General features: G+C 36.5%; 2 protein-coding genes across 2 annotated transcripts; both read right to left on the bottom strand.

Moving 5' to 3' along the window:
• Window positions 1–242: 242 nt before the first annotated feature.
• Window positions 243–13186, bottom strand: LOC121736618 (zinc finger and BTB domain-containing protein 17-like). Its single transcript, XM_042127942.1, has 17 exons — window positions 12858–13186; window positions 12525–12650; window positions 12113–12286; window positions 11706–11808; window positions 11491–11558; window positions 10390–10504; window positions 9835–9968; window positions 8913–9092; window positions 7933–8021; window positions 7511–7600; window positions 6842–6946; window positions 6367–6469; window positions 5648–5802; window positions 4972–5080; window positions 2781–2879; window positions 1211–1327; window positions 243–751 (listed from the first exon to the last, which is right to left on the bottom strand). The coding sequence occupies exons 1-17, from the start codon at window positions 12981–12983 to the stop codon at window positions 644–646; spliced, it is 2001 nt and encodes a 666-aa protein (XP_041983876.1). The 5' UTR covers window positions 12984–13186; the 3' UTR covers window positions 243–643.
• Window positions 13187–14246: 1060 nt separating this feature from the next.
• Window positions 14247–15640, bottom strand: LOC121736632. Its single transcript, XM_042127962.1, has 2 exons — window positions 15149–15640; window positions 14247–14751 (listed from the first exon to the last, which is right to left on the bottom strand). The coding sequence occupies exons 1-2, from the start codon at window positions 15547–15549 to the stop codon at window positions 14301–14303; spliced, it is 852 nt and encodes a 283-aa protein (XP_041983896.1). The 5' UTR covers window positions 15550–15640; the 3' UTR covers window positions 14247–14300.
• Window positions 15641–18256: the final 2616 nt, after the last annotated feature.

Below are 18256 nucleotides of genomic sequence, written 5' to 3'. Positions count from 1 at the left end.
TTGATACACGCTTTGCAGGCTACCTCTTACAGGTCTTACTTAAAAGGCAGAAATTATTTACTCTATCGCGCGTTCCTTAATGATGTTTATTTTTTAAATAATTTATACATTTTTATGTATAAATATTGTGTGATGATCTCAAAATGTATTTTAATATTAAATAAACGTGAGAAGGATTTCTGTGTTTACTTTTTTTTTTAAGAATACACTATTTTATTAAGACTTGGTGTAGTTAAAACAAAACAATATGTTACAAATTACAATTTTATTAAAATATCAGTCACAAAACACACTTACGAATATTCTAAATAAACTTTCACACATTTATTAATACTGTTGGCAGACAAAACAAATATTAAAGCTTTGAACGTGGTCATAATTTGCCTATTTTTTTTCTTCAGCACAAAAAAAAAATCAACGCAGGAAGCGACCGCATCCGACAAAATTCAAATAAAATGCCACTACGAACTAGGCTATAGGTTAAATTTCTACCGACATTGATCTAGCGACCCATGCCGCCGCTGCTTTGTAGTGGCGGGGAGTAAAATGAAACCCTGTACCATAGAGTGGAATTTTATTTGAATTTTTGTCGGTCGCGGTCGCTCGCGGCGAAGATCGGAAAGTCACCGTAACTCCAACGCTATCACGCGCCAAGCATGCTGTCGTAGTACACTAGCGGCTCCTGCGGCTCGCTCTCGCCTCTTCTCTTCTTACCCAGAGGATATCTCTTTGACTTTATGTTCAGATGGACCTGGAAAATTTTAATAGAAAAGTTTTCTGTGTGGTTGTCTAAATTACTTGAACAGAAACGGTCAATACAGAGTGATGGTATATGACATCGTATATATTACCACTCTCGTGCGTCCTTATTATACCAAAATGCATTTTGGTATAATAAGGACGCAGAACAATGAGGCTTTTACTCGGACACCCAAGTACCTCGTTGCGCAGTGCGCACATGTTATGACTTTTGCGAGACGCATCACTAGAGATCGCAATCCCTAGTGATATGCGAGCCGCATAACAACTCAGGTCAATGTAAGTACTATGAGAGAAGTTGATTCATTCGCAGATGGCGGACCACTTTATTGGGTCGCGTTTGTCAAACCCAGCCGATCACAGTAAACATTGAGTTGTCAGACTCGGGCAAATTAGTGCGTGCGCATGTGCGACTCCAGCTGCATCTACGTGCTCCACGGCCGGACTGTACCTGGCGGTGGTGCTTGTAGAGGTTGGACTGCTGGGAGAAGGTGGTGGGGCAAAACTCGCAGATGAAGGGCCGCTCGCCGGTGTGCGTGCGGATGTGCGACTCCAGCTGCATCTTCGTCTGGACATAAACGTGCATTTTTATTTTATTATGACATGGTATAGTTTTTAAATAGTAAATAATATGTATGGTTGCTGCTCTATAAATTCATTTCGCAAGATTGTCCCAGTTTCGGAGTCCAAAAATTCGTATGCAATAAATAGTCTGTAATACAATAATTCGAAAATCGTAATAACGGACTCCAAGTGGCCGCTATCTTGACACGTTACACTTGTATTTAAATCCTTATACTACGATCTCACTTGTCAAACCACAACACGTTATCGTATTGCGTCAGTATATGGTATGTAAATAAAAAACAAATATTTTTTTATCCCGAGTTAATACATTACAAAATAAGAATTTGTGGTAGGCACCATAGTTTCGACGTTCAGAAAGATCTGAACGTCGAAACTATGGTGCCTACCACCGGCTCGGGAACTAGCCCGGCGAGAAGAACCGGCGTAAAAGACTTAACCCTCCGTGCACCACGTGGGGTCTGACAAACCCCAGACGTGCAAAAAATTTCATAACTGATTTTTTTGACGCTTTATGTAGCTGGAGTTAAAACGTTACCTTACCGTTTGACGGCTGCAGTTTAGGATTTTTTTCACCGATGCAACGAACAAACGTGCACAAAGTGTGCTGGTGTGCTGGTGTGCTGGGGTCCCACAAACCCCACGTAGTTCAGGACGTCGTTAAAAAGTTGTATAGACAGAATATTGTGAAATGTGAAAAAAACTATTTTTCGCGCATATTTGAATTCATTTCGATTAAATAAGCATTCGTGAACAGGTTTATGAACAAATTAAGTATGACTTTCATAGAAGAAGATTTGAAAATCGCAAAGATATAAACCATGGATACTAAGGTTCTAAGGTTCTTGTAAGCGGTTTCACGCATTTCTTGGCAAAGCAGCCTCTGGACCACTAGAAAAATGATCAAAATCAATAAAGATGTGTTCAGTTGTATCAGGCACATAAACTCAAAGCTCAAATACGGTTGTGAGCACAATAATATACCTATTTGCTTACCCATACCGTGCCCACGTTCATAGTAAGAAATATACTGATTTCAACATGCCTGAATATCGTGTATACTAATTATATCAAGTAAATATTATTCAATTTGTATTCCTTATATAGTTAGTTTTATAATTTTAAAGCGGTACGGGAAATAAAAGTTAACTTTTCAACTGTGGGAGCTCACCAAAAAAGAGTCTATGTTTTACTTGGTAAAAGATTACTAAATTTTCATTTATGGGTATAAAGGATTAAAAATGGGAGTTATCTCAGTAAGTATCGTTTTATATTACAATTAAATATATAAAAAACAGTTATTTGAAATAAAATGAACAAATAAATACAAATTACGCAATTCTTGCCCAGATAAGTCTTGGGGTTTGACAAACCCCACGTGGTGCACGGTGTAACTTTTATTCACGTGGTGCACGGAGGGTTAAACATAAACTCACGGGGAATCCCTTCCCGCAGTGGTGGCAGATCTTGTTGTTGGGGCGGCCCTTGTGCACGTTGCGGACGTGTTGCTCCAGACCCACGCGGTTCTTTGAAGGCTGAACAATGAACATTGCATATTTTTACATTCAGTAGATTAAAAAAAACACTTTCAGTAATTTTATGTATTAGGACATAAGAGATTACACGGGACTGTACACAGTAACTAAAAAAAATTAAATAAGCACTTATAAGAACTAACTTACAAAAAGAACTGAAAGCCCACCAAATTTTTTCTTATAAAATTTTGCCGATACGACCACATAAGGTTTACCCGGTGAAAAAGACATGAGATCTCATGTAGAGCCAAGCTTCTGAATCGACACGGCCTAACTCTATTGACCCTAACTTAAGGCGCTTCTCCTACGGAGATGCTGTAATTTACCGTATTTAGAGCCTTATAAACTCATAATTTAAAAGCTACAAAGTTATAATAAAAATATAGCAATAATCTTCAGTATATCAACATTCCTTTCGCCGTTATTAATTTCCAATTAATTTTGTTTGTTATACTCATGATATTAGCTTCCAAAAGTAATACCAATTTATTAAAATTGAAGCATACTTTCAGCATCTCCCTAGTATTTAGTAAGAGATTGCTTATTAGCAATAAGTTCGCCTTTTGTGTATCATTATACATTGTTGTTTTATGTAAAATTGTTTTTATTTTGTATTTTTTGGTGTGCAGTAAAGTGTTTTTGTATTGTATTGTATTTACAAATTTGTTTTTTTTTTTTTTATGAAATAAGGGGGCAAACGAGCAAACGGGTCACCTGATGGAAAGCAACTTCCGTCGCCCATGGACACTCGCAGCATCAGAAGAGCTGCAAGTGCGTTGCCGGCCTTTTAAGAGGGAATAGGGTAATAGGGGAGGGTAGGGAAGGGAAGGGAATAGTTGAGGGTAGGGAAGGGAATAGGGTAGGGGTTAGGGGATTGGGCCTCCGGTAAACTCACTCACTCGGCGAAACACAGCGCAAGCGCTGTTTCACGCCGGTTTGCTGTGAGAACGTGGTATTTATCCGGTCGAGCCGGCCCATTCGTGCCGAAGCATGGCTCTCCCACGTATAAACGTTAATTTGAAACACACGACAGTAGATACACAATTTCATTAACTACATATTCCCCGTAACCCGTTTGATTTTTTTTTAGATCAATTTCGAACTTAAGATAAGTAAAAAAAATTGGATTTTTGTGCGGCTCGGATGCTCGGGGGATGGCCTTAAACATATTCTACATAATATCAGTAAATATGTAAGGCTCGGTTACTAACTTCAGATCAGAAAATGTTCGCATCACCTCCGCGACGGTAGCCATACATATTTACTGATATGTAGAATTTATCGGATTTTGCTGATTGGGCAAAACAATGTTACAGTTGTCTGTGGACTTAATATCGTATCTCGTGATATATTGATAAAAGAGAAGGTATGATATTTAATTTGACATTCAATTAGCAATAATGCACCCAAATAGCACTATTGGACTTTAGTCATGTCTCATGATTCCAGGGGGGCATGCAAATTACGTATAACTCACTCCTAAAGGTGCATCTTCACAAATCACAATGGTCCATGCTGACCTAATAAAGGCCATCGCCATTGTGTAGACACACGATACTGACATGACCACCGTCTGTCATCTCACACCATTACCCCGTCTACACAATGGCGATGGCTCGTAGTGGGTCAGCATGGACCATTGTGAAAAGGCACCTTCATAGATCAGAAGCTTTTGACATAACCATAAAATTAATATACCTAGCGGAATAGAGAAACACAGGCCTGAGCAAGAGAGATGTCACTGCGTGGTAAAAAGAGACGTGTGATATATGACAGCAGCACTCTTTTTTTGACGTTCAGTCGGCACGTGCCGCACGTTGACAATTTAATCTTATAGAAATCATGTTCAGTCATGCTTGTGTAAGTGTATACGTACACATATTACACACAGATGAAACCAATTTCAGTTACGTTTGACAGCTCGAAATTGTTGCTCTATTCCGCTAGGTATATTAACTTTATGGACATAACACGTTAACGACATTTTATATGGCGTCAAACTAGCTGTTTCCATTCCATACAAATTTGAGTTTCCATTCTCACTATGTTCAACCCAACCCAACCCTTGGACAATATTTTTCTATCGCCTCACCTTTCCGCAGAGGTTGCAGGTGTACGTCCAGTGCAGATGCTTCTCCTCGATGTGGTTCCGCAGCTTCGTCTTGTCCGCGAAACGCTTGCTGCAGTGCTCGCAGATGAACCTGCGTTATGCATGTATTATTCTTTACTGAGTAGGTCTATTTATAACAGAAGTATTTAATGTATAGCTTAAGTAAGTGTAAAAAAAGGAATTTTCCACAAAACGCCGTTTACAACTTGACAAATCAATTTTAGTTTTTACAACATAGAGCATACCTAATAACAGTGGAATCGGTTTGCGTTAAGCCGACGATTATTATGCTACTTAACTTAAAAACATCATTATAAGACTTTTAAACAAATCGTTAATGTGCGGCCGCCCCGCCCCCCAAAGTACCGCCCTCGCTCTATATGTATGTCGACGCATCATATCATCGACATCACACGACACACGCACACACGCAGGGCTTACGTAGGCCTGCGCCCGCCGCCCGGGCTGCGCACCGCGCCCCTTCACTCAAAATTGGACCACCGCCGGTGTGCGCATGTCAAAGTGTCATACTTATGTAAATCATATTGTATCAATAAACTGTTGAGTCAAAATCAGTTTCCATTCATCACCATCATCGAGGCACCTTTCAGTAGACGGCTCAAGGCTCCAGCCCCAACACTATACATGAATGACGTACCTGAGCTGGTCCTGAGTGACGTGTTTGAGGCTGTTCCGCAGGTGTCGCTGCAGCGAGCACACGGACGCGAACGTCAGCTCGCACGCGTCGCAGTACGCCGCGCCTGCCCCGCCCCCCGCGCTCGCCCCACCCCCCGACGCGGTGCCGCCCTCACTCTAAGCAAAAAAAATTAAAAATCATTGTATGGTGAATTCCGACAGTCCTCAGTTAACGTAATGTCAACTGTGAATATAATTTATTTATTATGTATAGAAGTAAAGTTTTTTTTGTTTCGCGCATCTGTACCCGCGTAAATAGGAATTCCATAGGAGACGTACATTTTCGCGCAAAAGTCTACTTTTATATCTGTTACAAATTACATAAAAAATGTACTAGTACATTGTTCGTGAGATTAGCGCGTTCAAACAAACGAATTCTGTAGCTTTATAATATACAAATACAGTGTGATAGTGTAAACACAGTTAACCTTGAAACCATCAAATGAGCCCGTCAAAATGAACAACTTTTTCTATGAGAACAATGCTGGGAACTCAAACAAAAAGGCCGTCTTCCTACCCATATGGATGCCTGGATCGGCAATTTATATGGGTATGAAGACGGATTTTTTCGAGTTCCCAGCATTGTTCTCATAGAAAAAGTTGTTCATTTTGACGGGCTCATTTGATGATTTCAACGATAACGGTGTTTACACTAACATCTTGTATATAATATGTATAAACCTTGTCATTATGTTTCTCGAGATGTCTCTTGAGGCTGGTCTTCCACCGGAACACTTTGTCGCAGGCGCCGCATGGGAACACGTTTTGCGCCTCGTGCACTGCGCTGCGGACACAATATCAAACTTTAAAACCACAGCACATAACTGTATTAAATGTATTCGTTCCTCGCATTGTAAAAGTTGTAACAGAATTGAACAATAAAAATTTATCTTTAAAAAAAACTGAATGATAGCAAACCTTGAAAGCTATACGCTGCCTAAATATTTTCATCAATAGGAGGGTGAGACTATGAAGTACCATAGAATACATTGATTCATAGGCAAAAGGCGGACCTGCGTCATTTGGTTGGATTACGTCAAGTGAAAGTTAATTGATTTGTAATATATCAGCTGGTTTTGAGTTTTGACATAACGCGTCCAAATAACGTACGTCCGTTTTCTGCCAATGAATCAACTTCCCTGATAGTGCTACTCACAGTCGATGGTTCATGAGACCGGCGCGATGGCTGAAGGTCTTGTCGCAGGCGCCGCACGCCACGCGCCCGCCCGCACCGCGCGCCGCACGCACAGGTTCCACCTTCCTGACAATTTTCTTACTTCAAAGTTTGTCAGTATAATAAATGCAAAAGCATATGTTTGTATGTTTCTGTCTGATCGGCTGACTGTGTGTTACTTCGCACGTTTAAAAAGCTAAATTGATTTTGATAAATATGGTATACAGTGTGTAACAAAAATAAGTGGTAATACTTTAGGGTGTGTACGTGTTTCTTGTAGAAAGTTCACTGTGAAAGTAGCAGCGCTGAAAGACGAACATTTTTTTTTCACTTTTGTATGGGCAAGGGCCCGAGCGACACGAGTTTCCCCATACAAAAGTGAAAAAAAAAATTTGGTCTTTCAACGCTGCTACTTTCGCAGTGAACTCTCTACAAGGAACACGTGCACACCCTAAAGTATTATCACTTATTTTTGTTACACACTGTAAATACGTACCCGGAAGTCCCGGAAAAGGACAAAGAATAATCATTGTCACGGACAGTGTCTCGGTCGATGAACTGATTTCGGTTCCACGGAGTTGGGGAAAAATTTACTAAGTATATAATTCGATTCGATTTTGAAAAATATGTAATTACTCAAGGTTCACTCACTTGATTTTATGAGTGCGTGCATGAGTGCTGATATGACGCCCCATCGCCTTGACATCCGCCGTACGCTTCTTACATGTACCGCATTCATATCTACAACAAAAGGACACCTATACACATCAGCAAATGCATTTTTAACCGTCTTGTAACCAAGGGAAGAGAGAGAGATTTTTTAAAAGAAATAAATAAGAAGAATAAAATAGTTATCAATCGCCCTGGGGGGGAGCCAAAATCTTTTCGTTTTCGCATCGTTATAGAATCGCCGATGAAAATGTATGGAATTGACATAAGCGTTCGTTAATATGACGTTGACGTTCGACTCGTCTTATGTCAATTCCATACATTTTGATCGGCGATTCTATATCGAAGCGAAAACGAAAAAGTTTCGTTTATTCATATTGTATTTTAAGATTTTTTTGATTTACCTCCTAATATGTTTCTTGTAGTGCGCGGTGAAGGCATCCACCGTAGCCAGAACGGTGTAGCAGATCGGGCAAATGTACTCGCCCAGCTCCTGTATAGTATTAACGGGCTGTAGCACCACTTTCTGATAAGTTCCGGATAGGATATCCACAACTTATTTGACAGATACTCCATCCTCTATCTATCTGAATGTTAGAGTGAGATCAGTGTGCCAAGTAAATCGACATCATAATAGTATTTATAGCTAGTGCGTAATGTAAATGTCAAACAATTGATTCTGTAAGTTTTTAGCAATCAGGACGCGTTATATAAAAATACCGAGCTGTAGTTAGGTATATTAAATCGGAACTGAATTAATATTTAAGCGTTTTGACGACCTCTGTGGCTCAGTTGGTGGGCTGTTGGTAGCTCAAGCCGGGGGTTGCGGGTTCGAATCCCGCCGACGGAACAAAAAGTTTTCAAAGTTCCTGGGTCATGGATGTGTATTAAATGTGTATGATACACATATAATCATGGGCGTACCGAGGGGGGGCAGGGGGGGGGCAGCTGCCCCCCCTGGATCATGTTGACGTCCCTACTAAGTATATTATCTAGTACTTTCATCTATTAAAAATAACGATTTTTTTGCCATTTGTTTGCAATACAACTAAAAATTATTAATTTTTTATTCTTTATAAACAAAAATCTGATTTGCCCCCCCCCCCCCCCTGGCTCAGAATCTGCGTAATTTGACCCCCCCTGGCCCAGAACCTGGGTAATTTGCCCCTCCCTGGCCCAGAACCTGGGTACGCCCATGCATATAATAAAAATCTTAAATAAATGTATAGAATAAAAAGTATTAAATATATTTCCGTTGCCTGGTACCCGTAACACAAGTCCTTCAGGTACTTAGCACGGGGCCAGACTGACGTGGTGTGAAGCGTCCTTAGATATACTAATATTAATCAGAATCAGAAAGACAATAGTTCCAGAGTCCACATACCGGCGCATGTCTAGTAGTGTCGTGTTGCGCGCGCGCAGCTGCGGTAGGGAACACGCGCAGACAGCTGCGACACGCGTGCGGCGCGCACACGTACTCGGTGCGACGCGCACGCACTGTACGCTCAGCTTGTAGTTCTTCGTAGGATAGCGTTACCGTCCTGTAGTTGTCTGCGGCTGGATCCTGAAACGTTGGCGTCAGTTTCTTACTATCTTCGTAAGAATAATAATAAACTATTTGCGCACATAAAAAAATACAAAGTAAGAAAAAGAAACAAATTATTGGAAGAGCGCAAATTGTCGGTCTTAAGACTCTTAAGGCATCCATTATACGATCATACAAGCGACAGTCAATTCCGTCAACCATGAATTATGTTTGACTGATGGACCGATGAATGGTATTAGACGGTCACTCAATTCTCTTCAGTTTTATGTCAGTCAAAGCCAACATTTTCAAAGGTATACTTTTCTAATTTTTTTCCTATTTTGTCAGATCTGACAACACTCATTCAAAATACGTGACTGATGGTTGCATGAAGCAAAAATCAAGATATCCAGATTTTCGTCAATCAACTTCATGCAACCATCAGTCACTGCATTACACGACAGGTTATGCATCAGTCACAGTCATGAATGTGGTAAAACTGACAGCAAAACCTACCGTGTAATGTTTGCCTAACGCTTTGATAGATGATGGAAAATACTTTTAAATAATTTTGATGAAATATGTATTGTAGTAATTTGGGCTGTGGTTTATCATACATAATATAATAATAATAATAACGTTTATTTAACATAAGACATCACATAGACAATTTTATCCCGAAAAAGTTCTCGTAGGTACGAACTAGGGAGTTTAAATAACAACAAGGAGTCGAGAGTGTACTGCATAAGCAACTTTTTTTTGGCATGGTTAATACTCATACCTTTTCAGTATTCTTATATTTTTTGACGACTTTTGTCTTTGTTCTTGTAACTTTCTTCTTTTTTACTTTGACTTTGGCGGGGGGTTTCTCACGATCGCAGTCTGAGGCAAGCCCATTCTCTTCATTCAGGATGTCTAAAAATAAAGAAATAACTTACTCCAATTCAAATTCCCTCACTTTTTTAAAAGGAGGTGCGTTACTCAAGATAATTAAAACATAACTTGTTTACATGGGCGTATATAAGGGGGGGTCCTGGGGGTCCGGACCCCCCCATTACTTGCCATCTTACTTGTGAAAATAATTAAGTATTATTATACTGTGGAGCGTATAACTTTTTTTAATAAATAAGAAATATGTATATTCAACATGCTGATATTCAAATTTTAAAAAATACTTTTGATTTCCTAAAAGTCCAACTCGCACTTGGCCGTTTTTTACGTTAGGACTTAGGGACCCCCCCTTACCAAAGCTTTATATAGGCCCGTGCTTGTTTATATGACATTTACCAAACCAAACATTAAGGTGATAATAATATTTTAATAGTATTATTCATACCATTATTATAAGATGCTCCATCTGACTCTTCTGTATCAGCAGAACTTTTGTCAACCTTGTATTCTGTATCAAAATGGCCATTGACCTCTACTTTCTGGTCTGTTCTCTGATTTCCCTGAAATTTTTAAACAAGTGGTTATTAATATAGTCTGTCAAGAAAGTGAAGAAATTAAAAAGTGGCAACATTGTAGTGTCATCTCTTTTTTCTTAGATTGATTTAAAAGGGATGACACTACTATGTTGCCACTTTTTAATTTCTTCACTTTCTTGACAGACTACACGGTTTTTACTAATACATAAAAAGATTATGAGGCATAAGCCTAACTTATTAGATCTGGATCAAAATAAACCTATTATCTCTTTCCTATATATAAAGAATGTGAGATATTTAAAACAGGATTAAAGTGAACCCATGTCTGATTAATTAACAGACCTAGGAATCATTTTTCCTTTTAAAACAACAAATTTATATAATACTAGCTGTTGCCCGCGACTTCGTCCGCGTAGACTTCAGTTCATAGCGCGCGATGTCAAGAAAATTGGTGTCAAAAGCTTTTATAAAAAAACCCTGGTACCATAAATCAAAACAGCTGTGCAGTGTGCACATAATATTTCATTTTTTAAATTAAACTTTATATGTTATGCCAAATTTTAAAGCTTATTTAGCCCCCCAATTACACAACTTTACCCATAAACTATTTATCATTGATAGGTTTTACGTCACTGCATAGATAAATTACTGAGTTATTTAATAACGTAAATAGAAATAACAATCGAAAAAAATCAAAACTCGAACGTAAGATGATACCACCTCTTATAGAAAGACGTTTGAGCAAGCGTCAGCGCGATGTAGGAGACGCACGGCGCCATCTATTATGAATTTTGGAACTAACTTAATTTGAACAAATTTACGCATTTTACCCCCTTACAACCCTTTTTTCCAGTAAAAAGTAGCCTATGTCCTTTCTCAGGCTTTAGACTATCTGTATACAAAATTTAATTACAATCGGTTCGGTAGTTTTGGCGTGAAAGCGAGACAGACAGACAGACAGAGATACTTTCGCAGTTTTAATATTAGTATAGATTTATTAAAAAGCTGACCTGTCTTTTAACATCACACATAACTGTAGCAAATTCTTCTAATTTTGGCTCCTCACTTGTCTGAAAATCTGTATGATATAATAATATTATAAAATGCAATTTTAAGCAACAAAATGAAGGTTTAATCTTGTTTTATATAACTTAGCTTGCTTACATTCTTGATAAAATACCTAGCTTGATACTGTAAATCAAATTAAATGTTTTATTTTCCTTACCTTCTTGTTTTTCTGTCTTAACTTCCAAGCAATCAGTGGCAGTTTCTGCGTGTTTCAACTTTATTTTTCTTCTTACTTGATTTATTGGACACTTTTCAAAGTCCTTAAAAAAGCAATGCATAGCCTTTTTATTTATATGTAACATAATATGTATAATAATAATATTAGCTTTTCATTCTGATTTCTGACCTCAAGCAATATATGTAGACTGTAGAGTAATAATTGTCCAAAAATATAAAACAATGACAAACTAAAAGATAAAGGCAGACTCCCACTGTGCGTGGAGCGTATTTTATTCATAAAGTTAACACATGCAGGTAGAGCTTTGCTTAATATATGTTTGGGACATTTTAGGACCTATTTCAGAGTTCACGTATAACAATTTCCAACTATTTTAAAGTTCTTACCAATTTGCCATCACATATCACAGTTTCAATTTCAGCAATCTCTTGTTTTGAATCTTCAATTAGTTTTGTATCTAATAGGAAGTCTTCATCGGGTGTTATAACAAGACACTCATTGTTGTGAACTTTTAACCGAGGCGGTCGTCCTACCTCACTCAAAAGGTATTCACATAGATTCTAAAAATAATTATTACATTTGTATTTGTATTGTATACTTTTGAATTTCATATAAATAAACATGATTTCTATTATGAATTTTAAATAAATGAACATGAAAACCGATTTTTTTTCAAAGATATGGTTTTGCCACAGAAGTAAAAACTCAAATAAGAGATGTTTGCTTAACATAATATTATAGGTAGAGTTTGTTTACTAATGCTTATCTTCTAACACTGTACACTTATGCCAGTCATACCTCTTTGGTATATGTCTGCAATATTCTATAAGAGTCTTTCACTTGTTCCTTGAATGCCAAAATCTTCTTCAATACAGCATCACACTCCCAGCAGACAACAGGCACTACTTGTGGTGTGATACACAACTGAAAAAATTCATTATAATACATTGAATTGGCCATAACTCTCAGTTCTCAATATAGTTTTGAAGTCGCCAATGAAAAATAGGATCTACGATTTTTGGTTTTAATGGAAAACTTTGCAAACTGACAAGCTTTTTGGATAAAATTTAAGCTATTGAAGACTATTTATATCGGTGTTTAAATTTTAATTCAAGTTTGTAGAAAACTTACAGGTATTTCATTCAGTATGGCCATGTAGTATTGTTTTAAAGTTTCATCGGTTATTCTTCGTATTGTTCTTCCAACGCACAGACATGCCATGCACAATAAATTATTCACTCCATCGACGACTTCCATGATTTAAAATGTATAATAAGTGCAGTTTTACTAAGACTTGAAAAGGGAATTTTAATGACCAGTGTTCAGTGTTCGCTAAAATAGTTTTAATTATATACCAGTTATCACATGATCACATTTAAAACTCAGGGAAATAATTCTTAGTAACAACTAATAAAGCGGTTATTGTAGAAGAATTCATTTCAAAATAGAAAACTCATAAAAATGCACTAGAATTGTTGTAAAAACTAGAAATGTAAATAAAAAACAAATAAAAATAAACATTTCCTTTCATTTGACAAATGTCAATAAAACACTAAAATACCTTTTTTTTTATAATGGCACTTCGGCTATATAACCATGGCCAGTGTCAGGTCAGTCAGGTCTAAAGTCCAGCTTTAATGTCTAAACTGTATAAAATCAATACAGTCAAGAAGTCAAGTCGGTCGATTCAGTGAAGTGGTACTTGGTAGACGCTTTACATACGTAGTATCCCTAAGTAGTCTGTGCGCTTTACTGAAACTTTCGATGGAGTTTTGAGGGAACACAAAAGAGCACGTTTCTGGATATTACATCACTTTCTTACACTTATGCACGATAACGAATGTCTAATGGTTAAATATCCTACCAATATTACATAATTATTAAAAACCCAGTTATCATAATTTTAGGAAAATAATACAAAAACACAACTTCACTCTTTCACATTTCCGGCAAAACTCCTAAAAATACCTTCTTCTAATTTTTTATTTGTTATTTTGCCATCGAAAGCTATGGAAGTTCCATAGCTTTCGATGGCATCCATAATGGAACTTGCAAAGTACGACTCGAGTATTTGATTTATTTTTCTGAGATTGCCATTATAATTATATTTTATTTATGAAAACTCGGAACCTGTATTTTTTTTAACCAGGTTTTTGGATTTAAGTGTTCGCTCGGAGCGAAACCGAGATGCGAGCGGTATTGCTTCTGAATAATTAATTAACCTGGTTAATTACTCGCGGAAAGTGACTAGTGCTGTGATATCTTCTATCCCTTTCTAGTGCACCATCTATAGTCCGTCAAAAAAGTTTTTGAGCAGGAGCAGTTTCATTTTGCTCTTTGAACAAAACCAGGAATAATTTCAGTCCGTTCAGAGCGAAATGAAAACGCTCTTTTGGATATGTATGGCGTTTCTAACTAACAGTATCGAGAAGATTAACATCTTACTTGATGACTAATGACTCTCATAAAACTTTTAACTTTATGAAATAAAATGTAACTGAATATTGAATGGACAGTAAGTACCAACAAGTACTAATGTAAATTTATTACTACAATAATATAATATAAATTCTCTCATGTGAGTACAGTGTCCTCTTCTGGAGTATCATCATCATCATCATCAGTATTAATCATTTTGGTAATTTTTTCTGAGGCCTCCATCAACAATTTCTCACTAAACTTTGGTAAATCACTTTCAATTTCTTTTTTCAAATTCTCTAAATCACATCTCTCTTTTTCCAATTCTTCTATACTTTTCTGGGTTTTTTCATATTCTTTAAGCTTGTTTATATCTAGTTGGGAATGTTTTTTTATCTGCTCCAAGCCCTCAATAGTCTCATTTACAGCATCCAGCAATTGCTCATATCCCGATTCCTTTGTGTAACCAAAGTCTATGTTTTTTGTTACTAAATTATCAAGCTTGGCTTGCTCAGCAACTGACAAGTTTTTAAGTAACCCCTCCACTTGTGAGTCTTCGGTAAACTTATAAAAAGATGAACAGTCTTTGCTCTTGAGATCTAGTAACCTAAAAGTAGAAAATAATAAAATTAATATTAACATTTAAGTGACAAACTGGCACACAATTTTACTTGTAATAACAAAAGGAGTAGCAAAGCTTCCCAGTGGTTCAAAAATACCAAAATAATTCCATTAGTTATTTGGTGGTGCAGGAAGTAACATACATATAGCACGGTCAAATTAACTTGACGCATCGCTGGAATGCAATAACCTGCCCGCTTCGTAATGACGTCATCAAACCATGCATCAAGTTAATGTGACTGCATTATAAATACAAACATTGTTTCTTCATAACATCAAGTATAGATGTAAAGATTAAAACAAGACAAAATATTGTTATTATAAATGCATCAATTTATGAAACTTCTGAGCTGGATACTTGTATAACAAAACTCTATACTTGCCGTTTCTGTTCAACAACAAAACTAATATCATTCAATTTCTTCTTAGTTTTGTCGAGTTGGTCCACTGTTTTCTGGAACCTATCGGCCAATTGCGACATTTGAACATCCATTAGTGTTTCTTCGCGTGATATTTTTTCATCGACCAAACAGTCACCAAGCATAGCATGTAAAAATTTTACGTAAGCGATTTCTCTGTATTCTGCGTCGAAATTAGGCAGCGCATCTTCACTTTTGCACACAGTAATGTCTGCGGAGCTGACTACAGTATTGTTTTTGTTAACTTTGGTTCTGTTTATCTTTTCTTTCGACTGTAAAGTTGGTCGCTTAGTAGAAGCAGCGCTGATGGTTGGTCGTTTTGTTTTTATCACTATTGACGGAGGGCCCATTTTATTTTTATCCATTATTTATAAATGAATACAAAAAACACAATCACAACAAAATATGAAATCACCGATTGTAATTTAATGCTAAAATATAAAAACACCGTTGTTTGTTGACATAATTTGACATTTATTTAAAACAGTGTCAACTGTCATGAGTCATGACTCATGGTGACAGCGACGTATCGGTGACATTTGATTTGTTGCCATATCGAAAAGACAATTTTGCTAAAATGCTTACTTCATCGCAGTTTTTTTAGGATAGCTTGTATTAAGAAGCTATTTAATTAAAGTTAGTAAGTATATTATTTTTCGTAAGGTGTAGTTTTTTGAAGTTAAATTAGAAAATCTTCTTGCGAACTTGGACAATCACGGCGAAGGTATAAAAAGTATTAAAATTGTACTATAAAGTAAATAACGCAATGTAATCGACAATCGTACGTTCGTCATAAAGCCGGTCAACAAAAACTAACCAAAACTAAAATGAAACGTTAGAAACTATTGATTTATTAAATGAGGTTAAGCTGAGAACTAAATAAGTAAACTCTGGATGGAATACAATACTTTAAATCCACTTTAATGAATCGTATTTACACAATATTGTGTCGCTTTTTTACGTTCATTTAATTTTTTATGTAAATTGTAATATTATCGTATATCGTAATTATTGGTAATTATTAATAACTAGATGACTCAGTAGACTTCATATAACTTCCCTCATAATATGAACCTTCCCTGGATTTCTATGAATGTTTGAAGACTAAATTCACAGAACACATTTACAGCCGTTCTCGAGTTTTTACGAGACTAACAATGTTGAAGATTCATTTTTAATTTGTATAGATTTGTTAATCAAATAAACCTAATATTAATAATGTGATGAGCGCCTGTGCTAAATTGCATAGGTATTATTGTTTAATAATTCATTATCAACATCCTATTGCCCTCGGGGCTCGACATCCTGGTTATCTGAGTGCATTACTCGACTGCACGTAACGCTTGTGGTCGCTGACGTCAACGGCGAGCCCCCACACACCCACACATCATACCATTCAGCGCAGACAGCGCTTTACATTATTATTTATTTATTAAACACAACTACATTACACAATGCAACAACTTCAAAATATACAGAGTGTTTATAAAAAGAGTTTAATTTTAAATTATACTTATATGCATATTATTTTTTCTTATAATTAAATGGCATTTATATTATACTAGCGACCCGCCCCGGCGTCGCACGGGTATAAAATATATAGCGACTGAAAAAATGATTAAAATCAATAGCCTATGATCCTTCACGTCTACTTCTTATCTGTGCCAAATAACATAAAAATTGCTCCAGTAGTTCGCGAGATAAGCCCTTTCAAATAATTTCCCCGGTTTTTTCCACATTCTCCCATTAGTCTTAGCGAGATAAAATATAGCCTATATCCTTCCTCAATAAATGGGCTATCTAACACTGAAAGAATTTTTCAAATCGGACCAGTAGTTCCTGAGATTAGCGTGTTCAAACTTCAAGTTAGCCCTTTCAAATAATTTTCCCCGTTTTTTCCACTATTTCCTTTCTTCACTCCTATTAGTTTTGACCCAATTCCACCAATCTATGTTTGTTAAATCCTAACGAGGCATTACTTAACGGAGCATAGAAAATTAAACAGACTGTTAAAATACTTATGTCCCACAGTAAAAATTTAACAGCGGATTAGTAAATGCAATGTTAAGTGAACAACGAGTGAACAACTATCAATTCGTTCATTCTTGTTATAAGGCGACGAAATTGCAATGTACAAGATTAATACGACATGTTTGCTGCAATGTGTCACTTTCTTCCATAGTAGTATAATAGTAGATAATGCGACCAAATTAAAATATCACTGATCGCATACATTTGTTACGCTATAATAGTTCTTCTTAATTTACCAGGTTAATAATTATTATCTGTCACAACTCACAGCTGAAAACATGAATCATAATACAAACTTTTACCAAACAAACAGAGGTTGGTGAAATTGGGTCTTAGCATGATAAAATATAGCCTATAGACTTCCTCGATAAATGGGATCTATCTAACATTGAAAGAATCATCAAAATCCGTTGCGTAGTTTTAAAGAAGGGAACAAAGGGACATGAGGGGAAAAAGTGACTTTGTTTTAGGTATATTATTATTCTTTCAGTGTTAGATAGCCCATTTATCGAGGAAGGCTATAGGCTATATTTTATCATGCTAAGACTAAAAGGAGTGTAATAAAAACAGTGAAAATTATTTTCATGGATTTTTTCTAAAGGAAATATTTTACTTACTAGGTGCAAAAGGATAGTGTACTAATATGGTATACGCAGTTCCTTGAAGAACTCAGCTGTTTCATGAAAAGGTAATTACTGCTTATGCCATAATTAGCCAAAATTCTCATATCGAAAACAATAATCAAGTAGCCAGTTTAAGAATATTATTGCAATACTTAGAAAATAAACAATGAGTTCATTGAATATTACACTCATAATTATTAGCGACTGATGATATAAATATTATAATTATCATAATAACTTTAGATTAATAGGATTGTTTCGCTGAACGCAAAGGACGTGTCGAAACTCGAATGTCAATTCTTATTTCAATGATTACAAACAACTTTTGACATTCGACAGTTTCGACTTGTTTGTAATAAATCTCGTATTTTACAATAAACATAAGACTACCATTGTTGATATTATTTTATGTCTGTCA

Source organism: Aricia agestis, chromosome 19 (assembly GCF_905147365.1).
Source record: "Aricia agestis chromosome 19, ilAriAges1.1, whole genome shotgun sequence".
NCBI lineage: Eukaryota > Metazoa > Arthropoda > Insecta > Lepidoptera > Lycaenidae > Aricia > Aricia agestis.
Note: the sequence above shows the minus strand (reverse complement) of the source record. Positions and strands in the feature narration are given on the sequence as shown.

Bases quoted from the DNA above. Each gene is read 5' to 3' on its own strand.
- LOC121736618 (XM_042127942.1), bottom strand. From the start codon at position 12,983: ATGGAAGTCGTCGATGGAGTGAATAATTTATTGTGCATGGCATGTCTG. The intron at 11,809-12,112 runs GTAAGAACTTTA...TGCTTTTTTAAG, and splicing joins TGATATGTGATGGCAAATTG to GACTTTGAAAAGTGTCCAAT. The intron at 9,093-9,834 runs GTATGAGTATTA...CCAACGTTTCAG, and splicing joins AATATAAGAATACTGAAAAG to GATCCAGCCGCAGACAACTA.
- LOC121736632 (XM_042127962.1), bottom strand. From the start codon at position 15,549: ATGGATAAAAATAAAATGGGCCCTCCGTCAATAGTGATAAAAACAAAA. The intron at 14,752-15,148 runs GCAAGTATAGAG...TTCTACTTTTAG, and splicing joins TTTGTTGTTGAACAGAAACG to GTTACTAGATCTCAAGAGCA.